This window comes from Doryrhamphus excisus, chromosome 16 (genome assembly GCF_030265055.1).
Source record: "Doryrhamphus excisus isolate RoL2022-K1 chromosome 16, RoL_Dexc_1.0, whole genome shotgun sequence".
NCBI lineage: Eukaryota > Metazoa > Chordata > Actinopteri > Syngnathiformes > Syngnathidae > Doryrhamphus > Doryrhamphus excisus.
This window is the reverse complement of record NC_080481.1, coordinates 742,501-769,956: the sequence shown is the minus strand read 5'-3', so window position 1 is coordinate 769,956 and position 27,456 is coordinate 742,501. Positions and strand designations below refer to the sequence as shown.

The 27,456-nt window shown below is 42.0% G+C and overlaps 2 protein-coding genes and 2 long non-coding RNA genes across 7 annotated transcripts in view; 3 read left to right on the top strand and 1 right to left on the bottom strand.

The window, feature by feature from the left end:
- Positions 1–73: 73 nt before the first annotated feature.
- Positions 74–25,426, bottom strand: LOC131104964 (dynein axonemal heavy chain 12-like). 3 transcript variants are annotated; one of them, XM_058052696.1, is made up of 74 exons: positions 25,065–25,426; positions 24,791–24,878; positions 24,590–24,716; positions 24,469–24,495; positions 23,673–23,862; positions 23,531–23,600; positions 23,299–23,457; positions 23,016–23,211; positions 22,745–22,933; positions 22,489–22,642; positions 22,327–22,418; positions 22,069–22,247; positions 21,821–21,956; positions 21,623–21,748; positions 21,412–21,546; positions 20,369–20,562; positions 20,069–20,288; positions 19,805–19,990; positions 19,517–19,717; positions 18,650–18,844; positions 18,433–18,554; positions 18,218–18,353; positions 17,997–18,143; positions 17,778–17,897; positions 17,503–17,659; positions 17,253–17,425; positions 17,027–17,179; positions 16,707–16,946; positions 16,162–16,407; positions 15,949–16,068; positions 15,199–15,308; positions 14,930–15,113; positions 14,688–14,828; positions 14,518–14,601; positions 14,221–14,409; positions 13,987–14,106; positions 13,688–13,876; positions 13,455–13,606; positions 13,219–13,357; positions 12,961–13,127; positions 12,618–12,873; positions 12,234–12,530; positions 11,991–12,169; positions 11,675–11,867; positions 10,724–10,885; positions 10,411–10,605; positions 10,165–10,298; positions 9,418–9,580; positions 9,253–9,333; positions 8,997–9,173; positions 8,777–8,908; positions 8,582–8,671; positions 7,929–8,069; positions 7,598–7,839; positions 7,318–7,465; positions 7,085–7,230; positions 6,685–6,899; positions 6,413–6,605; positions 6,146–6,338; positions 5,888–6,060; positions 5,429–5,569; positions 5,197–5,355; positions 4,810–5,105; positions 4,491–4,744; positions 4,252–4,392; positions 3,827–3,964; positions 3,515–3,748; positions 3,259–3,447; positions 3,023–3,126; positions 2,736–2,940; positions 2,522–2,659; positions 2,314–2,405; positions 2,142–2,209; positions 74–645 (listed from the first exon to the last, which is right to left on the bottom strand). In XM_058052696.1, the coding sequence occupies exons 2-74, from the start codon at positions 24,874–24,876 to the stop codon at positions 455–457; spliced, it is 11,811 nt and encodes a 3,936-aa protein (XP_057908679.1). In that variant the 5' UTR covers positions 24,877–24,878; positions 25,065–25,426; the 3' UTR covers positions 74–454. The 3 variants fall into 3 exon arrangements, with proteins under 3 accessions (XP_057908679.1, XP_057908681.1, XP_057908680.1); XM_058052697.1 differs by lacking the exons at positions 74–645; positions 2,142–2,209; positions 2,314–2,405; ... (6 more) ...; positions 4,810–5,105; positions 5,197–5,355 and having other exon boundaries at positions 3,544–3,748; XM_058052698.1 differs by lacking the exons at positions 20,369–20,562; positions 21,412–21,546; positions 21,623–21,748; ... (11 more) ...; positions 24,791–24,878; positions 25,065–25,426 and having other exon boundaries at positions 19,805–19,946; positions 20,069–20,189.
- Positions 384–10,672, top strand: LOC131104968 (uncharacterized). 2 transcript variants are annotated; one of them, XR_009119857.1, is made up of 5 exons: positions 384–705; positions 6,332–7,260; positions 7,327–7,853; positions 8,797–8,922; positions 10,248–10,672. It is a non-coding gene; the product is annotated as an uncharacterized LOC131104968 (long non-coding RNA). The 2 variants fall into 2 exon arrangements; XR_009119856.1 differs by lacking the exon at positions 384–705 and having other exon boundaries at positions 3,527–7,260.
- Positions 19,523–20,567, top strand: LOC131104969 (uncharacterized). Its single transcript, XR_009119858.1, has 3 exons — positions 19,523–19,735; positions 19,819–19,843; positions 19,938–20,567. It is a non-coding gene; the product is annotated as an uncharacterized LOC131104969 (long non-coding RNA).
- A 516-nt stretch (positions 25,427–25,942) lies between the features above and the next one.
- Positions 25,943–27,456, top strand: part of LOC131104458 (glucose-induced degradation protein 8-B homolog) — a 2,192-nt gene continuing 678 nt past the window's right edge. The window contains exons 1-5 of the mRNA XM_058051655.1: positions 25,943–26,090; positions 26,429–26,558; positions 26,846–27,042; positions 27,124–27,321; positions 27,447–27,456. The exon at positions 27,447–27,456 is cut by the window's right edge and continues 678 nt beyond it. Coding sequence (XP_057907638.1) covers positions 26,441–26,558; positions 26,846–27,042; positions 27,124–27,321; positions 27,447–27,456 — 523 coding nt within the window. The 5' untranslated portion in view covers positions 25,943–26,090; positions 26,429–26,440. The remainder of the gene's footprint in view (positions 26,091–26,428; positions 26,559–26,845; positions 27,043–27,123; positions 27,322–27,446) is intronic.

The window sequence follows — 27,456 nt, the reverse complement described above, 5'->3', positions numbered from 1 at the left end:
TCACATTCATACCTATGGACAATTTGCACGCATGCACGGGGAGAACATGCAAACTCCACACAGAGATGGCCGAGGGTGGAATCGAGCTCAGGTCTCCTAGCTGTGTGGCCTATGTGCTAACCACTCATCCGCCGTGCAGCCCAAAAAGAAATAAAAACAAATAATTCTATAGTCATGTTTTAGAAACGTCTGCACGGCGGTCAAGTGGTTAGCGTGCAGACCTCACAGCTAGGAGACAACGGTTCAATTCCACCCTTTTTCTCCGGGTACTCCGGTTTCCTCCCACATTCCAAAAACATGCTAGGTTAATTAGCCACTCCAAATTGTCCATAGGTATGAATGTGAGTGTGAATGGTTGTTTGTCTATATGTGTCCTATGATTGGCTGGTGACCAGTCATGTGACCAAGACGATGAAAATGGATGAAATAGATGGACGGAGGGCCGGTTGTGGTTTCAGTCATCAAGCTGACAGAGTAGCGCCACGCCACGCTTGATCCAGTGTTGAGGGCGCTTGGCGGTGGGTAACATCATAGGAACGACAAAATTGGTGGAATGTCCTGTCGTAGAGAGGGTCCCCCTCCTCTCGCTGGTCTTATAAAGAGGACAAACGTAGCGACGATCGGACTCTTCTGGGACGTCTTTAGCTGCATGGTGGAGAAAAGGAGGCAAAGTAAATAATATGATGACAGACAACATTTGTATTGGTAAGAATTACTGCTTTACTTTACTTTAATTATTATTTTCTTATGTTATCTTATGTTACCCGTCATCCACAATCCTTACGTTAGACATGAGTTAAGTTAGTGATTACTGTTTGCATGAGTGAGCTAATAATGCAGGGAATGGAATTCCTTTATTTTGCCCCTAAAGCCGTCAAAAAAAAATAAACCCAAAGCTGCCACTAACTTTCCAGTTTCATACTGTGACCTATATTAATTAATATATTAAATAAGCTATAGAAACAATACAGAGGATCTGCTTTTCTGGCGTTGTGACACAGAATCTTGCTCACAGCGCCTCAGGCCACTACTAAGCATTAGAGTTTGGAAAAGTTCCTACTAGGTTATAAATCAGGGGTGGGCAAACTACGGCCCGGGGGCCACATGCGGCCCACCAAGTGTTTGAATCCGGCCCGCCAATTGCTTTCTAAGTATTTCAACTTTTAACATACAAACTGGCAACATGGCTTGCAAGTTGGATGTCTTATTTAGTAAAAAAAAAAAAAAAAATTGTAAAATTAAATTATAGTTTAAATGTTTAAAGTGCTCCTGAAAAAAAGGGACATGAGAACATTCAGCTGATAATGAAATAATGTCATAATTTTGTCACAAAACAAGCAGCCTAGCTTTTGCCTTCACATAATATAGCCCTGTGTAATTTTTCCATAAGATGTCACATTCACGTAAAGAAGGGGTGGGCAAACTACGTCCCGGGGGCCACATGCGGCCCACCAAGCGTTTGAATCCAGCCCGCCAGTTGCTTTCTAAGTAGTTCAACTTTTAACATACAAACTGGCAACATGACTTGCAAGTCGGATGTTTATTTAGTAAAAAAATATATATATAAAATAAAATTTAATGACATAGTTTGATGTGGTCTGATGTTTAAAGTGCTGCTGGAAAAAAGGAACATTAGAACATACAGCTGATAGTATAACACTTTTCAGATAAAATTAGATGAATAATTCAAAGTAAATTATAAGCATAAAATTGTGTGTGTGTGTGTGTGTTAGTGTGTTAAATATATGTTCTGGCCCCCCAGACAATTTTGTTAACTCAATGCGGCCCACAAGTCAAAATATTTGCCCACCCCTGTTATAAATCATGCCTCACACGTGTGTAGTAGACGTTTGCAGCAATAAGCTGAAACATCCGGTCAACTTTGGAATTCAACACGCGACCAACTAAAAATCTGGACAAACTGAAGCAGTGGATGCTGACTCTCAACCGGCAGTCAAGTTGCCATGCCGACCAGAAGGATTGTGGATGATGGGCAAAATGTAGTTCTTGGTGTTGATGGATTGTTTGTGTTGAGAGGTGTTGGTTTGGAAAGTCAATAATTCATTCATGAAATAATAGGTCATCCAAGAGCCATCAATGTGATATTAGTGATATTAGTGATCTTTCACATGCATACTTACTGGGTTTTATCCAGATAATGGGCATCGAAACAAATAGGATTTTGGGATTCTGCTCAACTAAACTGCAACTGGGGAGAGAAACAAACAAGAATATTTTAATATGGGCTGCCCATAATGTGGGCTCCGCAATGCAGGCATGCCCATAATTAAACCCGGGTGGCGGCAACGATACCTTTCTTTGTCCCATCGAGCTCCATCAAGAAACAGTCCATTAATATAGACACCATCTTCAGGGGGCGAGCCTGACTCTTCAATGGGAAGAACCTAAACAACCACATGACAACGTCACACATGGAATGGTCAAAACAAGTTCCGTCACGAGCCATTAAATTGACAACTAATGACTGATTGTGCTAAAGATTAAAAGTATGCATATTGACCTCAAAGTCAAAGCCCAGCAGGTCAATGGGAATGTTATATTTCCTGGCATAGTTCTGCGTAGCCCCCGTTAGGAAGGCCTGGGTGAAGAAGAAGCCTGACAGCCAGAACACGCTGGGCTTACCAGAGTCGTACCAATTCTAAAGACGCATAAAGTTACAGTGAAAATGTGGACAAACAGAGAAGACATCTTGGTGTCAGTTCACGGTGACTGACCTGCAAAAACTTGAGCCTGGTCAGAAAATCAAAGATGTAGCTCCCCACAGGCTTGAGGCTCGGGTACGAGCGTTTGGCCCATTTCTCTGGGACCTTGCCCACTATTAAACTCCCCGCAATTCCCTCCAGCTCGGCATCCATCACCACTAAACCCTTGAGGGCCTTCAGCAAGTTCTGAAGACTGACACGGATGGTACTACACAGCCTGGGGAGGACAAATACGCTAATACGGTCATAGCAAAAGGACTTATTTGCCATCATTCTGTAAAGAGTGAGTATGTTCATACGTGTTGTAGCGCTCCATTTCTTGGACAAGCACGGTGTTCATACTCTCTTTGTAGAGAACCGGGTACTTGGCCAGAGATGCTTCAATGTCAAAATTTGGGGGAATCTGGGACAAAGAAAGAGATGAAACAAGACTCTTCAGGTAAGGCGAACAGAAGAAGTGGTGGCCTAACTCTTGGGACCGTGAACGCTCTTGTCAAGTGAAACAAATGAAGAGCTATAATACAGTAGCTCCTACCTTAGAGAGGATATCATTTGCTATGTCATACAGCGTGTTGTCACTCCCAGAGCCCCCCCCTCCCTTAGAGCCTCCTCCCTGAGTGAGCAGCAGTGAATCAAACAGCAGCTTGGTCTGCTGCAGATCCTTGGAAATGTCCACGTTTTCATTCATCCCAAATATTTCTGGGTGCTGGCTGACCGGAAGCTCCTGGTACGTAAGAAAGGAACGCTTACTCAGCTGCCGATCTAATAAACACGTGTCATGTCATGTTTACCTTGATAAACCGGAGGTAGTCTCCATAGGCCGATTTGGGAGGTGCGACATAGTCACCGCTGGGTGAGAAAGGATAAGAAGGTTTGTCCACGACATCCTTGTTGTAGAAGTCTGCTAACATGGTGTTCAGGAGGCGCCGATCCCAGTTGTCTGTCACACGGCCTCCATAGTTGCACTCTCCGGTCAGATAAGTGATGGCCTCGAAGGGCACCTCGTCGTATTCGTTGATGAACAACTACACGGGGAGACACGTGACGTGCATTTAGACGTATGTGACGGTAGCCATCTTAGCAGCGAGCCTTTGAATGATCACCTGGAGCTGTCTGATACTAATGTGGAGGTCGGTTTCATTGAAGCCGTAGGGAATATTCCAGCCCAGCGGACCAAACTTCCTCCTCTCCTGAACAAGCGCATGGAAGAAGCACAGGCCATACAGGAGCTTTTCCCAAATCTGCAGAAAAATAGAGAGGTATTTGCTAACACTTTACAATAACGTACACAAACGTACAGTAGTTCATGAGGAACAAACCTACCTAACCTTAACCACTACTTCTTAGTTCCTCATCAGTTCCTGAGTGACTACTCAAATTGTATGGCCTTAGTCGTTAGTTCCTCGTTAGTTCTTCAGTAACTACTGTATGTTTTTGTACCTCGTGGTAAATTGAGACCGGGTATTTGGAGAAAAGGGGCAGCGATGGAATACGCGACAAAGTCATTCTACCAACGCCCCCAACTCACCGGTTCTTTATTAGGACAGTTATTGAAGAAGTTTTGGTCGCAAACCGGATCTGACATGTACGACTGCAGTATGTTTAGCCGAAGTCCTGTTGGGGGTTCATTTGTCATTTTCACCCCGTTCTGCAACAGGGTGACTGGAAACTGGTCCAAAAGAGAAGGAGACAGAGAGCAGCTGGAGGTCCAGAACCGTAGAAAATTGAGCTGTTGCGCATCCTGGAAAACGTCATGTTGCCCTTTACCTTGGGAGAAGGATAGCTTGTGAGCCAAAGTCGGAAGTCTTGGTGGCATATTGCGGGACTAAACTCCTCACAGATCTTCTCCAGGGTGGACATCCAGGAAACCGCCAGGTGACAATTCTGCAAACATACCCAAGTCCCGTCCTGCATGGCCGTGGATATCATTTTGGTCGCGATGGGTCCTTGGCCTTGCCCGAGGGAAATAGACTGGAACTTGCTACCACCCATGTCCTTGTCGCCCGCAAACTTCAGCAAGCCTGTGAACGGTTAGCGTCTGGTCAGTTTCATTGTCCTCAAGATGACATGAAGTTTCCCAACTTACTAGCCATGGGGTCAGCACCAGGAGAAAGCACAAACACCAGTGGGATGGTGGAGTTGGAGTCCAGGTAGCTCTTACTTAAGTCAAAGGGAGGAGGCTGGACAAAATTCTTCCCCAGTTTAGTTATGACATATTTGTGTACGGCCGGCACAATCTTATCAGGCCTGAGACAGCGGATGATGATCATCTTCTGCAGCTCATTCAGCTGATCGCACCAAGGTGAGGGCACAGGGGTGTTGCTTGGCTCTTTGCTGTCAAAAATAGGCTTGAAAAGTTCTGCATCCTCAATGAAAGCATCTCTGTGAAATAAACACATTCATGTCCATACTGTAAGGAGAAAAGCTGAGCGGTAGGAAGGAGCCAACAAAAATCCCAGAGTAACTGAGTTACCGTATTCCTTTTAAACCGGGAAGCTCGTTTGCTCGGCAAATCTCATCCCAGCTCTTGTCCTGCAACCAGCTCGGATCGGGATTAGCGATTGTGTTCTGCAGACCCACGCCTCCGGTCAACAAAAAAATCAAGTCACTGTACTCAATCTCCTCTTTAGCCCTGATGGAAATATCAGTATCGGTTTGATTCCTATCCAAAAGTAGCGAGTCGCTATCACACCAATGGTACTCACAGAAGTAGATTGCAGCAGAGAAGGAAGGAGAAGAGGAGTTTGTCCTTCTCAAACAGCGATCGACACACGTTGCAGAACAAGTTATAGGTGAAGTAATCGATCAGGTACATGAGCCTCTTTTCCAGGATCTTGGACTTTTTACTAAACGGAAACAGGGGGAGCTTCTCAATACAATCCAGTTCAATGTTGCTTTAGCCTCAACCATAAACATTCAACAGTCAAATAAATACCAAAAGCTCCAAGTGATATCAAAAGTATGATATCGCCTGATGTTGTTTTCATTTTGCAACGAATGCAAGGCAATTGCATGGCATTTACTAACAGGTTGTTATGACATCAGAGACCGAAGACATACAGCAGTATATGATACTGTGGAATTGACATTTGAAAACGGTCCCATCAACGTCGCCATGTGATCTCACGCATCCTTTTGTGAGTTACACAGTAAACGTGGCTCACCTATCTTGGATGGAGTTTGTGTAGAGGTTGACAAACCAGCTGAGAGAGTATTGATACATGGGGTCGATGTTGGTCAGGTCAGCGATGGTGAAGAACAAGACAGAGGAGTGTTTAGCAATGGCTCTGTAACACTCTCTGGACTCTGCTATCTTGATCTCAGTCTCCTCTGCAATCTGGCAAATTCATAGACAAGAATGCTATGTAGTAAGAAATCCCAGACAAAAGCCAGATTGTGTTTGTGGAGCACGTAGCACGTGCCTTTTGTTTCTTGGAAATCTCGTTGGACATTATCTTTGCAGAGTCTAGGATCTGAATGGCGCTCTCGTCTTCCAGAATGTTTCCTTCTGAGGACGCTAGTGTCTCCAGGATCTTGTCCTCCGTTTCCTTGAGTTGTCTGTTATTTGCAGCCGACTGCAGAATGAGTGCGTTTCTCTCCTCTTCCAGCTCGGGCCTGCGAAGCAGATGCAGCGGAAGAAAAGCTGCAGGGGAGTCGAACAAAAGTCAGTGGACCAACGGCGACAGTACCTTTCCTTGGCAACCACGATTCCCAGCAGTTGGTCCTCCAAGCCCTCTGGGGTGATCATAAAATTGAGCAGAGACACCTTGGTGGCCAGTTCGGGGAGATAATGAGGGTTCCTCAGCTTGGTGGTGATGTAGAAGCGGAAATCGGGGGAGTACTCAATCACGCTCTCCCCCAGTTTGATGCATTCTACCCCACCTGGTTGAAAACAAGCATGACAAAAATGTTGACATCCCAAGTTCTGCATCTTTGGGATGCTGTGTCTCATTCTAGGCACTTTGTTTGAAGGTTTGTTTGAGGAGCAGAGGTTCCAGTGACGGGTCCAACTCTTCCAGTACATTCTCTAGCAGCAAAGGGCTTCCGAATTGAATACAGTTTTCCATAGTTCTCATGTAGTCATCATCTGTTAATTTGATCACATTTAAATTGTTCTCTTTCTCTGAATTCTTCACCCATTTGTTGGCCTGACCCTGAGGGTCAATCATCAGGGGCCTGAAAAGGACAGGGATAAACAAGGACAATCTCAGGATGCTCTTATGAATCAATAGGATTTCAAATGACATTGATGGTGGAAATCATTGATTTCATTAATTACATTCAATGTTTTAGTGTAATTAATGCGTCGGTCGGCTACACACACTGTATATATCACACTGAGTTTTGTGTAAAGGTCTCACCATCGACGTGAATGACTGGTAATGACGCCGTTGTCAATGGAGAAGGAGTCAGTGGGGAGCCCAGCAATGTTCCATGCCCTAATCTTAATAGGATCTCCAAGGGTCTTACTGAGAGAGAAGTCATCTGATGATGGAATGTTCCGAGTCTAGACATGCCAGGGTAGATGAAAAGAGAGGTGAGGGGATCAAATATATGAAAGATCATCTTTTTGCATGTTGCTAAGGAATCTTACTTGACACAGATTGATCCAGTGACTGGTGCAGTCGTGTCTAAAACTGGCTGTGAAAGCGCCCAGGTAGGCCATGACACCAGCAGAGATCAGGACATCTCCAGTCAGGTTGTCATATGTGTTTTGGAGATCATCAGCAGCTTTGGACCATCTGAGAATAAGATGTTTACTCAGTGGCATTGTGTCCTTGCAATTATACGGTGTGTCTGTGTGTATATATATATATGTATGTACACACATACATATAATCCATATATACATAGAAAAAAGTATTATTGATTACCTTGTTTTTTCTCCACCCAGACCACCAATGAGTTTCTCAGCTCGCTCCAACTTTCTTTGACACAAATCTCGTTGGGCTTCCAGTTTGGCTTTCTCCTCTGTTTTTTCCTCAGATGTTCTTTTCAGGTCAGCCAAACGGTCCTCAACCTGCTTCAGCTTGGCTCTCTTCTCTGATAGATCGGCCATGGCGGATGCCAGGGTCGCCTGGGCCTTGGCTTGTTTGTCCATTTTTGGAGCCACGATCTAAAAGCACGCAGGTGAATATAACTGGAGCTATATAACTGTGCATTTTTTTTTAACAATGTACAAGTAAAATGATTCCAGTACCGTACCTTCACTACTCTATTATAAGACTCCATTGCTTTGATCCACTTGCATAGGCCCTCTGCTGCTGACGAGGCTTTTGCCACCTTAGTAGGGTTGAAGTCAGGATTGGTCATGTAGGTAGAACGAATTTTTTGTATTGCATCCTCCTGTAAAAGAGAGAGCGAGAGAGAGAGAGGATATACAGATATAATTCATATTTCACTTTGGTGACTAGCAAACGTGTGGAACGTCTTAGATATGTTGCTGTTTTTGCTTAATGTTGGGGGAATGATGATTTCCGAAACTCACAGGAATATTATCCTTGTCATATTCTTTGAGGTCCCGTAAAAAGTTCATAAATAAATAATATGAGCCATAAATAATGAAATGTATATCCCTTTACATACATTCGATGTAGCTATCATTGTCGTTTACCACATAGATTTCCCTTAATTATTATAGATGGGGACTTATTTCTATCTGCGATTAAATGTGATTAATTGTCAGTTAACTATGGACCCAAAATGTGATTAATTTGATTAATCGCAACCAAATACTTTCATTGCTTGACAGCCCTAATTCTAATATGTCATACTATCACTTTGTTGACCGTGTAGAACATTTAAATATATTAATGGTTGTGCTTAATGTCGGGAGAATGATGATTTCCGAAACTCACAGGAATATTATCCTTGTCATATTCTTTAAGATCCCGTAAAAAGTTCATGTCACCCAACAGCTTCTTGCTCGGACCCCAGTAGTCCAATATCTAGGCAAGAAAGAAAAACATTGCTGTGTTTAGAATTGTATTAGTTCTTTTCACAGACATTTTATTATAACATTATGTGATGATACTGTATATTTTTAGACCAACTTTTTTTCCCGACCCAGCAGGATCCGCAATCTTGTCCGGTGTTTTTCCCATCATGACACACACAGCTGACATCACCAGTTTGACTCCCGAGGGAGGGTTTTTCATGGACTTCACAACGGTGATGTCAGCAGGCTGCAATGAAGAAGGTAACGCACTCAAATGTCCATAAAGCAAAGACACGCATGAAGGCTGATGTTGGCCCACCTTGGAGGGTTCTCACCTTTAAGGTGTTCAAGGCTGCGGTGGCCTCCTCCAGGGCAGGGATGGCCTCGGCCAATTCACTATCACACTCATCCTTTAGCGCTTGAGCTTCAGCGGCTTGAATAGCTGTGGCCTCCTCTTCCACACGCACGAGTTTACTCGTAGCTTCCACCTCCACAGATTCCACTGCTATCACCTGTTGGTCATTACCAGGGATTGGTATATTTAGGATGACTTTGGTGCCACTGGAACTCAGTGTCACGTGCTGTATTTACCTTCATCATCCTGTCATTTTCAATCTGTGCCTCTTTTAGTTTGGGCTGCAATTCCACCAGCTCCACTTTCATCTCACCAACCTTCACAGAAACAGGATGAAAATGCATTTTGTTCCAGCATCAGATTTTCCTGATTCGAAAAAGAATCCCGGGTGCTGCATGTACCTGAGATTCAGCAAAAGCTAGTTTTTCTAGACCGTTTGTGTATCTCCTTTTTGCCTTCATGACTGCGTCCCTTTTCATGGTGAGGAGCTGACTGAAAGCTGCCATTAGCTCCAGATAGGATGTAGGCGTGACATAATTATGGCGGCCAAGCTCAGTGAGAAATCTGCAGACAGTACCAACATAAACAGTATATTATGGATGCATGATACATATTACATATATACTGATTACATCCTGCTACTCAAGACCAATACCCATCTTCAATCATTTCCATCATCAAATCACAGATCGCTCCAGCTCTCGGGTTGTCTCTGGCAGACTTTTTGCACTTTTCAAAGTGATAGGAACAAGCCCCGGCCGTCATAGCGATGCTGGCATTTCAGTTCACTGACAAGGATCCATAGTTTGTTTTCCTTTCATTATGGAATGGTTACACAACATTTAGTGCAACTGGCACATAAAATGCCCTGTGATTGGCTGGCGACCACACCATGATATACCCCGCCTCTCGCCCGAAGTCAGCTGGGATAGGCTCCAGCATACCACAGCGACCTTGGTGAGGATAACCCCGGGAACACATTTGAGCCATTGCGACTCCATCGCAATAAAGTACAAGTTGCATCCACAATAGTTTCCCCAATACAATACTAAGGTAAACAGCATGTCACTGAGAGCATAAAAATACAGATGCTTAAATTGGTATGATTTTCTATGGATGAAAATGTTTAGAAATGGGATCAGGCAAACCTGTGTGAAAGCTGGCTGGCAGAGGTGTGAAATGTTTTGCAGATTGGTACGACTTCCTTTTGTTCATTATCTTTCATCCTCAGAGGCTTCAGGAACGAGTTGGCTACCCGCTCTAGCGCCTCCTCTGGCCAAGGCTGGAAGGACACACAAGATAAAGTACAACAGGAGCACAAGGAAAAGTGTCTCTTAGCTTACTAATATCGGCTTATTTGATATTGTGTAGAATTTAACATGGATATTTAGTACCTGGAACCAATTAATGGTGCAACAGTTAATAAGAGAAGGAAATTGCCGCAGACGATTACGAAAGGCTTCACCAATCGGACTGAAGGCCACAACAATGTGGAGGTTCTCCTTGCAGCGTGCCACAAAGAAGGAGAACAGAGTCAAAGAGCTCAGTTCTACAGCCCTATTCTTCCCTTGGGCAATGGGGCGGACCGTCTGCAAAGAGTCAAATAAGTGAGGTTAATGTAAGAATGTAAGTGGAACGTTAATAATCTCAGTGACTTCAAATATGTAACAAATGATGAAGATGAATGAAATCATATTAGTGTCATACCTCAATGATTTCCTGTTTCTCATCCATGGCAAACATATTGGGAACTTCTCCTGTGTTCAGGACACTGTTTACATCTTCTAGAAAAGCTTCGTCTTTGATCTGGGCATCAGTGAGCAAAAAAACTGTTCTTTGACCTTTCACCCCAGCAAGCATGAGCAGTTTCTGTATTATTGGGAAAACATGGGGAGGGGGGGGTTTGTATGAATGAAAGCAAAATGACACAACACTTACAGTACTTTTAATGCGTACTAAGACTTACTGCCATATCCGAGACACAAAAGTATGCTTAAAGCAGGGATTGAAAAATATGACGTTAATGAGATTATGGAAGTAATCAGTCTGGGGAAATATGAAAAGTATTATTGGGGTATTATACTGGCAGCAAGATGGACTTATGGGTATTGGGTATTTGCAGGTCCCGATGGCACCAGGGAGCATGTTGGTGTCTGCTGGTTTAGCTGGTGGATCATGTTGGTGTATGCGGGTTTAGCTGCTGGACCATGTTGGTGTATGCTGGTTTAGCTGGTGGACCAGCTAATGGACCAGCACTTACCAGCATAAACCAGCATAATTTCCATGCTGGTTTATGCTGGTGGACCAGCATAGACCTCAGACTTGGAGGTGCTGATTCTCATCACAATTATTATTATTATTATTATTAAGTTCAATTTCAGTTATTGTGTAATTAATTAATTAATTAATAAAATTTAAATATATATATTAAAAATATATATTAAAATGTAAATTAAAATCTATATTAAATATATATTAATAAAATATATATTAAAAACATATATTTTTCTGAGCAATAAATCCTGTCATATTGTAATCTCGCAAGATCTCGTGAAACCAGTACCCTTTTATCATGTATTAGTATCACGTAGTACATTTTGTTTGAGGAAAGGCTCACTGTGTCACACCATGAAAAACGCCTTAAACCACAAAGCTGACCTTGAGGTCATCTCTCCACTCAACCATGCCGTAGCTCTTTGAGATCTCGGGCTGAAAGAGAGTCATCTGGGCGATGAACGTGGCCAATCGAGTGATGGACTGGCGTCCACTGCCTCCCACGCCTACGAGCAGAGCATTCCCTCCTGGCTGCTTCAACACACGGCTGATACGGGACAGGTGCTCCAAGACATAGCTACATCAGACACGAGTTCTTTCATTTTCAACACATTGCTACACAAATACTAGTTGTGCATTTGATGTAATGGACATATTTTTTCTTTACAGTAATTGACTCAGTATTCCAATACCCATTTACCGGAAAATGACGAGATTCATGCGGCTCTTGTTCATCTGGTTATATTCAACAAGACACGCCTCCACCACCTCGGCAAAGCTCTCTACGGAGAGCACCTCAGCGTACAGGCGTTCTTCAGGCTCCGCGTCAGGGTTCATGTAGTCTCCAAACAGTAGAATCTGCAGGTCTTGCTCCACCAACTGATAAAAAGTACATTTCATTTCAACTCTACGCATCATCACAAATGATCTAGAATCAACATACTTTACTGCCTTGCTTCAGGTGATCAAACACTTGGTTGAAGGTTTCCTTGAAGTGATCTTTCAGGATGGTGTTCATCAGCTGATAGAACCATGCTCGATCCTTGTCATCCACCAGACGGTCGTAGAAGACACGGAAGACCTCGTGGACAAACAAGCGAATCATGGTGCGTTTGTTCTCCAGAGATTTGCTTTTTAACAGCAGGCAGCCTTGGATAACTCGAGAGAAGTCCCGCAGGTTAAAAGTGTAGTGAGACTTGGCTGGCGTCGGAAGCAAGTTCTCCATGGCTTTTTTGTAAACCTTCATGAAGAGATTCGTCATGTTACACAAAGACAAGATGAGAGTATGAGGGAATACGAGAGTATTGGTCAAATCCCAAAGACTCACTTCCATAGTGGCTGTCACTATTTGGCTACCAACGGTGAAATATTCAGGCGGAAAGTCATTGTTTTTAAGATAGAAGGCCACCATGATGGAAAAGATGCGAACCATAGTCTCATCACTAAAAGAATTGATGCTAAAAATGTTGAAGTGACGCAGGAAGCGAGACGTCACGGCGTTCCTTCCACCACCAGGAGGACCCATGGCTGAGATAAGCTGGATGTCCACTAATTTAATGCCGGAAGTATCTTTCAGGTCATACCTGCCAGAGGACAACGGATTAGTCGGGCATTGCATTCCATCCTCTTCTCCTCCATGCTCTGTACAGTAAATATCCAACATCTAGTACCACTTTTTGTGATCCATAAACTGTCGAAGAAGCTCCACGGGAGGCTGAGCTCCAAACTGTTCCAGTGCTGGCATATTCACGTCATCTATGAAGATGACATATTTCTTTCCCATGGGGGGGCCGAACACACCCTTCCGTCTCTTATCTAATTTGGCCATGATGATGTTCTGAAAAAATAGGACACAATTACGATGAAAAAACCCTCATTTTGGTATGCTAGGATTTCCACAGGCTAAAATATATATGCCGCACGCTGACCTGTGTTTGGTTGGCCGTGGTGCGGGCAGAAAAGTTGATGATGAGAGGTAAAAAGAGGTCATTGTCCAGAGTGTTCATCAACATCTCCTTCACATACACGGACTTTCCAGTGCCAGTAGGGCCAGCCAACAGCAAAGGCCTGGGCAGAAGAACAGAAAGCATACAGGGCAAATTCATGCATCTGACCTCATTGGGGTAGGCCTGATTCATGTCCCTTCCACCATTAGGATACTAACACGCCATTGGTGATGCAAATGTCCATGAGGTAGGTGTAGCGAACCGAGTCGATGGTGGGAACGATGATGTCCTGGACTTTGGTGTTTTTGTCTCCCAGGCTGACATTTTTGATGGCATCGTTCCAGTGAACCCATTTTCCTTTTCCTTTAAACTGAAAAGGATATCGGAGTAGCACTGAGATGTTTCTACACAAGGCCAAAAAAAACTGATGACCGATGAAAGTCGGCGGTACCTCGTAGAAATAGTCATACACAAGGCCTTTCTCATCCACCGGGCATTCCCATTTCCCTACAATAACAGGAACGGGATGATTCTCCACCTTTCCAGACACAATATCCCTGACGAAGTCGCTAAACTTATCCCGGCTGTTTGAATCACAGCTGCCACCCGCTGACCACACCAAGGAAAAGGTAAAGGCTGCCTGCAGTCAGAAGGAAGACAAATGGCATCGGTGTAAACCAAATATGTCGCTTAGGGAGGTTACCAAGATTTACTACAAACATTTATTTATAATATTCATCCTAACTATACCATGATCCAGGTGCGAATAATTTTATCTCCTGTCTCTGTCTCTAGTGGTTCCGTTAGAAGCATCTCGAACAGTCTACATAAAGATACAGTTGCGTTCCAGTTGGTGGTCGAGACAACTTCCTGTAAGCAAAACAGTTAGTGAACATTGAATTGTGGTTCACTTTTAATTGGTGCAAACCCCAATGGTCTTTGGGTTGTGGTGTCTAAATGATTCCAAGAACTACTGTTACTCACCCTGCAGTTTTTACGCAGCATCCTGAAGGTAGGCGGCATCAGCCAGTGGAAGAGTTCTTGCAGCAGGTTGATATTGTCAGGACTCTGCAGAACCTCAGGAAGTGTGTTCATCCAGGAGATCACTAAAGGTTCCCATCCTAACTGAGATGGTTCCATGTAGATCATACCACATCGACTGACCGTGGCAGGCTGCAATATCACAAAGTAAGTCGGTTATCCAGTATTGTTATAAGTGCTAAAGCTACTAAGTAGCAATAAATGTCAACAAAAAAATCAATGATCTTATTCAAATCTTACAGAGGCCTGTGACAGATCCATTGCTTCAAAAATCAGACTCATTTGGTTGGACATCTGGATAATTTCTCCACTCATTAGACATAACTGTAATGTAATGATAAATAACATAGATGGTAAGAACCATAAATACCACAAAACACAATCAAATATAACGAATGTGTACGGTGTACCTTCTTATTGTCATCCAGCACAGTGTTCATACTCTCAATCCAAAGTGTATCAATGGGACCATCAAACACCACCCATTTACGATCTGGCGTTTCAGATGATGCATACTCCCGAAATGTGTTGGCCACAATCCCATCTGTCCACTAACAATAAACAAAGAATGAGAAAACACTGGAAAGCAGACAAGAAGATCTTGGGTCCAGTTTGAATACATGAGGTTGGGGTTGGGGGGGTGCAGGCCCACCTCGTGAGAAACAAGATCAAACTGTCCAAAGAGCTGACCCATGGTGATGGACTTTGGGTTCAGAGTCCTGAAGATGACCTTCTCCTCCTCCCCGTATCCTCTTTCGTTCATCAGAATAAGTGTGTCAGCTAGAACATGAAGCACTTTGGTCTTACCTGAAAATGACTCCCCCACCAGCATGAACCTGAACCAGAAAAGGTTTACCTTCATGCAGGATTGTGTTGACTTTGTCATTCAAAACGTTAAACATTGCAGGCAAAAGAACATACCCATGCCGGACTATCATCATCTCATATGTCTGGATCATCTTTTCTATGAAGATTTGTGTTGACTGTACATTGTGTTTTGTACAGCACTCTGTTGCAGCCTCCAAAAACAACTGGCAAAGACATAAAAAGCAAAGACATAATTGCAATGAAGTAAGATTCAATACTCATAAGTGGAATAGAAAACATATTTATGACCTTTAAAATACATTTTTACCATTATTAGAGCCTTGCACACATGAAATAGCACCCCTATAGCAGACATAATAACACAAAATAAGTCATCAAAAACACGATAGACTCACGCCTTAGGATTGACAGCGTACTTCCTGGTGGCTATTGTCTCATTCATGTATAGTTACTGTCATCAAGAGACCAATGTAGAATACTACTATTGGTTAAGGAGACCCACAATGCACTTCAATCACTTTATTAACAAGCAGAGAACATTCACTTTCACACAACAGCTGCTTTTGCCCCCTCAGGCGGTAATGTTGACGTACATCCGCTCAGCGTCAATAAACCACAATTATAGTTGGCCCATAATATCTGCCGTCCCTCATCGTTAGAGTTACTTTATGATAAATCTGTAATCTTTGGTGCCATTTTCAGCCAAGGTTAGGAAAAAAGGTTTTCAAAAGCTTTGCAATTCAATATTGAACATCCCCATTTTAAAAATATGCAGCAGCAAATATGAATACAGTGTCTCCTATTTGGGGATAATGTACATGCAAAAGGCATGGCATATTTTACCTCATAGTCAGCTTCAGGGAGGGAGATGCCAGGGAACAAATCACTGGTGATTCCATTGAATAGTGGAATATCATGAGAGAGAAACTTGGGCTCGTTAACATCTTTGATGGACCTCAGAAGCTAGACGTTAACAACAGAAGAAAAGCCATCAAGAAACAGACCACGGGATTTAAAAACGTTAAAATCATTTCTTGCATAACTTAGCACATATACCAGTATGTCCTCATTCTCATCTGGATACTTGAGCTTGAGGTTTCCCGCAGCCACAAGTACAGCTTTGACAGCTCTCATGCCATAATCATAATGGAACTGTGAGGAGAGCTGCTCTGAACAGAGCCTGTAAGTCATTGCAATCTTGACTGATAGAGGCTTGGCATTGAGGAATCCATATGAATACAGAGAGATCTCTGCTATCAGTGCATAGTTGGGGACCATCATGGTCACTGTTCGGAACAACACCTGAGGACCACAAAACAATGAAGACATTTGGAATATTCATCAAATCATTGCAAAAAGCATCTTATAACCTGCTAAAATCCAAAACTTTATTTGAAGTCCGAACTGTGATTAAAATAAAAATGATGAAATGTGAAAATTGCTCATGCGTACAATAGAACCTTGGTTAGCATCATTAATCTGTTCCAGAAGGTCCGTGCTATAACCAAAATGTATGCGAGCCAAATCAATTTCTCCCCAATTTAGTGATAAAAATATATACACTAACCAAGGTTCCGTGCATTGTGTTATTGTGTAAAGACCTTGAGGTTGTCAGGGAGTTCCGAGCGTCCCGCGTAACCAGGATTCATGGTGATGGACACAAAACAGTTGGGATTGAGTTTAAGCATGGTTCCTTCAAAGTCAAAGTACTCCAACTTCATCTCGATAGCTCTCTGAATGCAGAGGACTTGCTGGGCCACGACAGACAGGACCTCGAGCTCAATACGGTTGAACTCATCAAAGCATGCCCATGCCCCAGATGAAGCCAAACCTTTGAAAAACTGACAAATAACATCACAACAACTTTAGTGAAATGTACAAATTGGGATGGGATGAAGTTCAACTTTCCGTGTGATATTACTTTGCCCATAGCAAGATAATCCAGTCCATCGGAACAGTTGAAGACCACACATTGTACAGCCAACGCTTTGGCTAGATCCTTGGTGGTTTCAGTCTTTCCGGTTCCAGCCGGACCCTCGGGTGCACCACCCAAGTGGAGGAAAAAAGCGCCAATCTGGACAAGGCACGAACTGAAACATTTATCCAAATAACAAACGTTTGCCAATAAAGTCACTTTGGTATTTTACCAGAGTTCTGTAGCATCTGTCAGTCAGCGGGGTGATGACCAGACGAAAAGAGTTCCCCAGGTACTCGTATGCATACTTAACATCACAGTTTATAATCCGAACTCGAACATTGTCGTTGTTCCAGTAGTAACGGAGCTGGGCAAGCCAGCGGAAATCGCTTTCATTGGTCACACCTGTCAAGAATGCATAGAAATACGATTTATTTGAAAGGCGTACTTTTTTAGACAGTAAACCTTGTGCCATGAGGTACCGTGTTCAATGAGCTCCATGACGACATCCCTGGCATGGACATCGATTGTCACCAATGCTCCCAAAGTAATCCGTGTTTGTTTGGGCAGTTTCCCTCTCACCAGCCCCACAATGTCATTCAGCTGTTTCTGGAGTTGCTGGTAGTAGTTCTTCACACCCTGCAGAGGCCATCAAAGACATTATTACCATAATACTTTATCACAATTTGTATTAATTTGTATTAATTCACTTTCAATTTTCATTTTTGGAAACAAGAAGGTGAATATTAAACTTTACTTGAGCCCCCGTCCTGATGGCTTCATGGACCTTTAAGGTCCAGAACATTTGTGAGGTACATATCACCACCTGTCCGGGCCACTCCTTCACCCACTGGTTCCGTGGAGTTTCAGCATAAGCCTGTCAAAACATTCCATTCCAACTGTAGTGTTGATCCACTTCCTTATGTAGATGTTCATATGCTTTTTAATTACGTTTGTTTAGGAGAAGTGATCTCACCGTTCTGGAGCGGTCCACTACATCCCTGACACTGCGAATCATCCATTCTTCCACTTGCACCAGCCACTTCTCCACCGATCCTTTGGCCTCAGCTGTGGAGATGAGCTGAATTAGCGCAACACGCTCCCCTTCACTGCTGTACATGGCCTGGATAAAAACAGTCGGCATCCATCACGCGGCTGTCCTGCTGCTATGGAACACTCCACTCCACCGATGCCTACCTGGATATCAAGGTTTGGGAGGAAGTCTAGTTTGGCAATACCCTCAAAGCACTTCCTCAGATGGGGTTGTACACGCAGTGGGTCCTTGGTCTCAGAAAGAATTTCCAGCATTTCATCATTGGACAGGAAGAAGAACCTGGCAGCAAAGCGACAATTATTGACATTTGGGATGAACAAATATATATAACAGATACAAGTTCAATTCCATCGCGCACCTTGGAAAAAACAGACGCTTTTTCTCCAGATAGTCATTTAGTCCCTTCATGATGGTCTCCAAGTGGCAGTTGGACTCTATTAGTTTCTCTAGCAGGTTAGGCATTGTGGTTGCCTGAAGAATCTGGTATTAAGGAAGAGATTTCAAACTTGTTGTCATCAATAGACCATACGTCAGAGACAGACCACAGGGTTACCACAAATGATGGTGAAAGCCACCTTTGAGTCCTTAACACAGTGCCGCATGACGTCCTTCCAGGTTTTGTCAACAATTTGAAAGAGTCTTCCTTCTTCTGGAATTTGCTGCATAATGTCCTGGGAAGAGAAGATGGGCTCAAGGTAGAGCCACTGAGCCTGCACCTTCAGCCACTCATCAATGGTTTCCTGAATGCGAAGAAGACGCTCCTCCCAAGTCTAAATTGCAGAGAAGTATAACATTTTGGGTGAAAGCCATTCAAAATAATAGGAATCTACTATTTATTATTGGATTAGATATTCATTCATTTTCTACCACCTTTCCTCACGAGGGTTGTAGGGGTGCTGGAGCCTATCCCAGCTGTCTTCGGGTACACCCTGGACTGGTGGCCAGCCAATTCCAGGGCACATATAGACAAACAACCATTCACACTCACATTTATACCTATGGACAATTTGATGTGGCCAATTTTTGAACGGCTCTTTGAAAGGAACGGCTCATCAAGATCCGGTTCCTCCCAAAGAGCCGAAAATCCCAGCTCTAGTACCCCAGATTCCAAAAACAATCAATTGTTTATTAAATTGACAAATGATGGTCTGTCTGTATGTGCCCTGCGATTGGCTGTACCCCGCCTCCATGACCCGAGTGAGGATATGTGGCATAGAAAATGGATGGATGGAGGAAGTATCTGGTACGGGAACAAGGTCCCGGTCCAGCTCACACCCATCTAAGGAGATCTGCAAAAAGCTCTGGGATGCAACAATCGGGGAGGACTTTCGTTTTGTGATTTGATTCCGTCTCCTCATAAGTGGAGATGAACTAACATGCGAGGGGAGTTGGAATTTACTTCAAGTGGTCCTGGAGAATTTTATCACCAAACTGATACCAACCTTGACCTCCTTTTCCAGCGGCTTGATGAATGGTGAATTCCTCATCGTCTGAGTTTTCACAATCTGATCATCTAGCATTGCCTGGATTTCATCCAAAGAAGTCAGGATGGACGCACCAGTGTCTCTGTATGGCTGATGCTGGAGAGAAACACCATCCCAAGCGGTGACCATGGTGTGCATGGCCTTCTCCATGGAAAATTCCTGAAAGATACATAAAAGGTAATTCAAAATGTTGACATTTTCAGTTGGGGCAAAGAAAAAAAAAACTCATTTTTTTTAAATTCTTACTTTAGTGGCTGTAGCGCTGACTGACTCAAACTCATCCAGGTAAGGAGCCAAGTTGTTTTGGAGAACTTTCCGTAGCGTTGTACCAGTGTGAGGAGTGAGGTCAAATCCGACAATGTCTGACATTTGCTTCCAGTGGCGATCTCTGATACCCGGATGACACAGGACAGATACTAAAGGTATATACTCCTGTACAATCATTTAGAACAAATAAGGCTGTTACTTATTACGTATATACACATTTTAAACAATAATTACACTAGATACCTTGAAGTCTTTGATTTGATCTAGTACAGTGCTGCACAGGGCGACTGTAGGGCTACTGTCACGTTGTTCATTGGATCGAGTGGACTTCCTCGTTTCCTGTTCAGCCTTGTTATTTTTCTGTTGGAAATACTTAAGCATCTTGAAGATCTCCCTGGAGAATTCATCCACTTTTACCTCCATTCCCTCACCATCCAGTTCCAGAAAAGAACCATCCATCCAGCTGTCCGCAGAGAAGATCATGTCACTCATAAGTGGAACTGATGGAATTACATCACGAAATGCATACATCTAATATCAGACCTTTTCTCTGCACGCTGCCATTTGAATATGAACCCAAACACCTTCTGGTACTGCTCCACGCTCTCTCTGATGGTGTCAACTTCAGGATAATATGTTTGTTCCCACTGATGAAAAACCTCATCTTTGTGGATGTCGACAATGGTTTCCTCGGCCTCGTGAAGAAGCATCTGAACTGTTCTGACATCTGCTATGTACTGTAAAAGATGAAGGGTTCTGTTAGATATACAGTAGTTACATATAGACCTCTTTTGGCACATGTTCACATGACTGGAATCAGAGTAGAATACCGTATTTTCCGGAGGAGAAGTCGCACTTTTTTTATAGGTTGGCTGTTCCTGCAACTTATACTCCAGAGTGACTTATGAATGAAAAAAACCCATTATGTCATTGTATGGGCATATCACCATGTACTTTGGTATGTGAAAAATTAAAATTAAAATTAAAATTAAAATTAAAATTAAAATTAAAATTAAAATTAAAATTAAAATTAAAATTAAAATTAAAATTAAAATTAAAATTAAAATTAAAATTAAAATTAAAATTAAAATTAAAATTAAAATTAAAATTAAAATATATATATAATTAAAAATTAATTTAAAAAATAAACAATAAAAAATAATAACTTAAATTATATTAGGAAAGCAGGAAGTGAACAAATGTACCAGTTACTGGTTGTAAAAGTACCAGATGGAGGGGTAGGATTTAATAAGCTTTGCTTCTTCCTACTCCTTTTGGACTGGGATGTGGAACTGGGAACTGATTATGGGATGCACCACTTTGGGCGTTTGACCAATCACAGCGGGTTGGCATGCCTGGAGGCAGGGCATGGGTGGAATAAATTAGATCGAAGCACAAATCCAAGGGAATACAACTGGAATAGGTGCAGATTCCGGAAGATCTACAAAGTTTTCTTTGCGGGTTATTGTGTGTCGCTGCTCTATCAGTCCCAGTTTTGATCGTTCTTAACCACTGAGCTACAGAAGGTTATGCGGAGTAACTGTAAAATACTGTTCTTGGTGGGGGGGGGTAATAATTCACTGTACCTGCTGCACCATATCAAGCTCGGAACAGTGAGGGAATTCTTCAATCCGACGTTCCAGCTTGGCCAGATGTACCATCACGTTTTCTCTTTTAGCAAGGATCTCTTTCTCGGCTGTCTTCTTGGACTTTTGCAAAAGCTGAAAGGCAACGATAGTTTTTGTTTTATCCAATTCTCAGTGATACTTGGAAACTACACAGAAGAGACCATAGTACCGCATCGCTGAGTTCAAAGACCTCTTGGATTTTCAATGGCCACATAAAGACGGTTGAATTGAGTTCTAGGTGTTCAGGTTCAAATATGTGGACATCCAGGAGGTAGCTCAGTCTGCTGTGGGCTTTCTGTTAAATCAGGAGAGCAACTGGTGTGAATGGTGATAGTATCATCCACGTGCAAACAAGAAGGGATTTTACCTTTATTTTTTCATCCAGGAGCGTAATACCCTTTGTCTTAGTTAAATCAATGTACTCAATCATGTTGGCCATGTCGTCTGTTGTGTCAGGTACTTTCAAAGCGTTTTCTCGGATGGTTTCAAAGTCACGGCACGTCCTTGTATCGAACACAAAATATTTCACACGCAAAGGTGGGTGATTCCAAGACACATGCATGCCTTCTTGGCTGTTTTGTGGTTACAAAATAATAATAATAACAAGAGACTCACTGTAGAGTTTGTTCACAGTGTTTGGTTATCATTTTGTTGATTAGTATTTCAGCAAAGGCTTTAGATTTATTAGCCAGTCCGTGATTCAGCTCCTCACAATCCAGTTGGACCATTCCAAAGTGAGCTTTGGGTGGAAGGTTTTCAATCTTCCTTGACAAGTCACGAAACTCATCCACTTGCTGTGAAATAAGGAAGAATATGGAGATGAACAATTCTTAAATCATACAGCATACAGGTCAATTAAAGGTCATTACTTACCTGAATATATTCAGCAAATGAATGGCTTTCTTCTAGAAAGGTCTCAACTCGAGTCTGAGCCGTTCCATTGACTAACCAGTCATAGTCGTCAACTACAATATAATAATGTGTTAAAAAATATCCTCTAGAATGATTACATTTTCAAAATTATGTTTATGTTACCGTAATTCTGGAAATATTTGTCTGGTTCTTTTAGATTGTCACACACAGTTGCTTTCACGGTGAAATGAGCCCAAGTGAGTGTGTGTTCAGGGGTCTTGGCATCCACAAATGCAGAGGTGGATTTTTCCAGCCATGAATGGATTGTTTGCACTTTCTGCAGATGAACACACAATACAAATGTATTGGAACAAAAAGTACTTCATGAAGGTATTTTAAAAAATCACTTTGTTTCATGATCGCTAACACGTTATCTTACCTGCAGTGTACTTGTGATGGCATTAAGGATTTCAAAAACATCTGCTTCCAGTTCCTGTAAGGTGGGGCCTATTTCCATCTTTTCTTCATTCAACGTCAGCGCCATTCGAAAGAGGGGCAAGAAGTGGTGGTTGCTCGGTTCAAATGGGTAGACAAACTCCTCTACACTCCTCTGGAGGAGGGATTTCAACTGACAACAGCAAAAAGACCATGTAAGTGAGGAAAAGAACAAACCAAAAGATGATGAGATGATGTATGTAAGACAACTCCACCTGATTGGAGATGAGGGTGCATGCGCAGTCATAGAAGGAATCCAGGGATTCTTCTTGAACCGATCCCAGTGTTTTTGGACTAGTTAATAAATTGATGACTTTAGGGAACCAGGTATCCATGATGCTCTGTTCTGTTGTCTCGCACTCTATTGCCAGATCTTTCTGCAGTACATTGGAATCAACGGGTCCCAAAGCCCTGAATCATGATGATACACCACTTTGTTCAATCTTAACAGGAGACATTACCACGGGTACTTGATCATTGAATTGTTTTTTTACATACCTATATCCAGAAAGATCCACCAAAACCATTGAAGAAAAGGTTGTGTGGCCGATATCCAAAATAGTTTGCATAATGGGATGCAGAACGTGCAAATTTTCCTTCATCAGGTTCCGGTTTGTGATAAAGGTCTCGTGGCGTGTTTGGGAAAATTCAAGAATGCTACAAAAGACAATTCTTTTACAAAAGCAACAACAAGCTGAGGGTGAATCATATGTGTGATTTAAACACTCACTCCGGTGGGAGAGGTGTATGTGTTTCTGAGGTAGTTTCTTCACACTCTGGATTCTTTAGGAATGTATCCACTTCAACAAATACATACAATGTAATCATACATAGATGATGTACAGTACACACTCACAGATCATTGTCCGTACCTGTGTGCTTGACGATGACATCATGGAAGTTGTCAGTGACTTCCCTGAGGAGCTCCTGCAGGATTTTGTTTTTCTGACAGCTGTCTTTGAGTTTGGGAGGGATTTTGGCATCGATGGAATTCAACCAATGCTGAGGGATTGGAAAGACCGGCCGGCTTTCTATGCACTGCTTCAGGAATATGTAGTTCATCTGTAAAGCGGTCACATGCTCATTCTTTTTTCATTCATGAAACTCTAACGAGCTATTTATGTTATTAGCATTATATCTGCCCAATCGAATGTACATTTAGTTGTATCAGACATTACAGTAAAGAAATAAAGTAAAAAAAATATTTTTTTCCATGACTGTAGATGTATTAAAAAGTCTGTCTGTGATTAAATGTGGTTAACTCTGCATTAACTATAGAAAAATAACATTTTAATGGTGTGACAACCTCTCTTGGCACATGTTAGCATGACCAGAGTAGAATACCGTATTTTCCGGACTATAAGTCACACTTTTTTTCACAGGTTGGCTGTTCCTGCGAATTATACTCCAGAGCGACTTATAAATGAAAAAACTGTTTGTGTTACATAAACACTGGACACCTTTTGTGTTCATGCTGAATAACCTTTGTGTTAGCAAGACAGCTGGAATAGGTGCAGATTCTGGAAGATCTACATAGTGTTCTTTGCAGGTTATTGTGTGTCGCTGCTCTATCAGTCCTAGTTTTGATCGCTCTTAACCACTGAGCTACAGAAGAAAAAAAAAGGATAGTTCTATTTTTGAGAAATTCACTTCAAACAGTAAACTCACCCTTTGTGTCCTCTCCTTACTTTGCATCTGTAAAGCAGGTACCAAGATAAATGACATTGTGTTGCTGCTACACACTTGTGAGTGAGTGAGTTCTAATAGTTATTTTGGAGATATGTCCTACAGTAGAAGGGAAGTGAGGCTCTGGTGATGGGCTGCACACAGCGCGACCCTGCTCTTTGGTCTGCCTGTAAGAATCCACTGCTTGGGACACGGCCATGGCGTTGTCACTTTGCAGGACACCAACTGGCCTGCAAAATGATCAAAAGTCCGAGCACATATTTAGGATTATTGTGGATATGACTCAATACTGGTGAAAACGTACATTGGTAAATGGAGTCGCTGTTGTTGCACTTTCCTCCATCGATGCTCCAGAAGTGCACTGTGTGTATATTTGGGCTTGGTCGTCATGTCTGGCAAAAAAAAAAAAAAAATTACAATTTTTTTATGTTAAGTTTGCAATTACATTAACAATTGACATGACTAAAATATCATAATAAAAATAATAAAATAATAATAAATTTAATTGATAAATATTTATATATAATAAAGGCTATCTCCAAGAATAATCTTACTAATTACCTATTGATATCACCTACCTTTTTGTACAACAGTGGCGCTACTCCACTGTTTGACTGATAAAATACTCCCGCTGACTTCTATGGCATGTTTCGTTGTGTTGTTTCCATGGAGACGTCACTCAGGAAAAGGGCGGGACTTGTTGCTGTTTCTTTTTTTCATTTTAGCCCTTGTCCTCACAAGCTAATAGAAATTTATTGAATTTGCCCATGAATGGCAAACTACGAATAGAAGTGTTTTCTACATTGTAATTGTCGACATTAATTACGACTTTTTAATTATATTGTAGCGTCGGTGACTATGGAAATCACACGACTGTGGTCAATAACAAGCTTTTTATTGTAGACAATAATGGCTACTGTCGGCCGTAACAACGCCACCAAAACACATCATGTAACTACACTAGTGCTTCCTTCCTGGTTCCCGCACAACGACACGCCTCCACCCCTGGTGCATTCATGGCCACCTGAAACAGTCAGACATTCTATAACACACATCGGGGTCGCTACATTATACACACTTGGGTATTAAATAACTGTAATAACTTAAACGGTTTGCTTCTCATTGATCATTTTAGCATGTAATGTGTATCGAGATTTTTTTCTATGTTGGGCATACCGTTTGTTGTTTTATATTAAAACACTTTTTTTAATGAAGAACGATGTATCTAAATAATCTTCAACGGAGCATTGTTTGTAATTTAATTATTTTTATTGTATTCAACAATCTTTTCGTACACACATTTGTTTCAATCACGTGTTACAGATTTACACCCCAAATACAAGTATTTATATTTTACGTGGCATTACTCAGAAAACAAAAACGGAGTAAATGAATACAGTATTTCTCTGAGCGAAAAACATAAATCAGTTCTTGCACTTGTCGCAGTACCGTAAATTGACTCTAGAGGGAAGTAGTGGTGTGTTTAAGCTCATTGCACCACAAATGAGCAAATCGAGCAAAAAAAAAAGGCGAAGAAGAAGCTATCGCCGCTCTAAATAGTTAGCGAGCTTGCTAATGCTCGGAGGTAACGGTATCATTTTCAGGTAATGTAAAATAGATAATGCTGCTATTTTCATTGGAGTTTTACATTAGTAAGTTTTACATTAACAATGAGGCGTACTTTGATAGCCGTTGGAAAGGATGTGAAAGATGTATATCCACATCAAAGCGGAAGTTGAGTTTGTTTTGAGTAGCAGTACCTGTAGCCAGGCCGCATTGTTGTGTTTTTATCGGAGGCCCGAAGCGTCTGAATTTATATTTCCGATGACATATTGCTGTCAAATGACGATCTTATTATTATTGACGTAACAATAACGTTGAATACTTCTTAACATCATAAAATTGGGCACTCACGGTTGTAATGTATTCCCTGTTTTTTAAGGATATTCTCATCATGAGCTATACAGAGAAACCAGACGACATAACAAGGGACGAATGGATGGATAAGCTCAACAATGTCCATGTTCAGAGAGCTGATATGAACAGACTTATTATGAACTATTTGGTGACAGGTGAGGCATTCAAAATATATGGTTTATCTTTCTACACATAAATAGAAACATTACAACATAGTAGCTTTCACATTGACGTTATCCTCTGCTTATCCTTATGATCATTGTGACATTCATTACTGTTTTATTGCACTGTGTACCTAATGCAAATGTTTTAATTATTTTAAGTAATTTATTTGTGTATAAATTCTAACACCATTTAAATATTGCTGTCTGTATATGTCAAGTATCTATTCTGGTATAGTACTTGAGTGACAGATGAACCGAGTTCCTGTTTTGCTCAACAGAGGGCTTCAAGGAGGCAGCGGAAAAGTTCAGAATGGAGTCTGGGATTGAGCCAAGTGTCGACCTGGAGTCCCTCGATGAAAGAATTAAGATTAGAGAAATGATCTTGAAGGGGCAGATCCAGGATGCAATTTCCCTGATCAACAGTCTACATCCAGAACTGCTGGATACAAATCGCTATCTTTATTTTCACTTGCAGGTTAAACGCTCATTCAGCAGACATCACTTGTGTGTATTCACAATCGTGTTGTTTTGACTCTTGTTTAATTTGTGTTTGCAGCAACAGCATCTCATCGAGCTCATTCGTTTGAGGGAGACTGAAGCGGCCCTCGAATTTGCCCAGTCTCAGTTAGCAGAGCAGGGGGAGGAGAGCCGAGAATGTCTGACTGAGATGGAGAGGACACTGGCACTGCTGGCGTTCGATAACCCAGAGGAGTCACCTTTTGGAGATCTTCTCAATATGATGCAGAGACAAAAGGTAGCATTGAACTATGACAATAAATCTTTCTTTCACTAATTGGAGTTATTATTGAGTGACAGCACAACAGTAATAACATAATTGTCAATGTTGAATATAAATCCAATTCATCATTTGTCTTTCAGGTATGGAGCG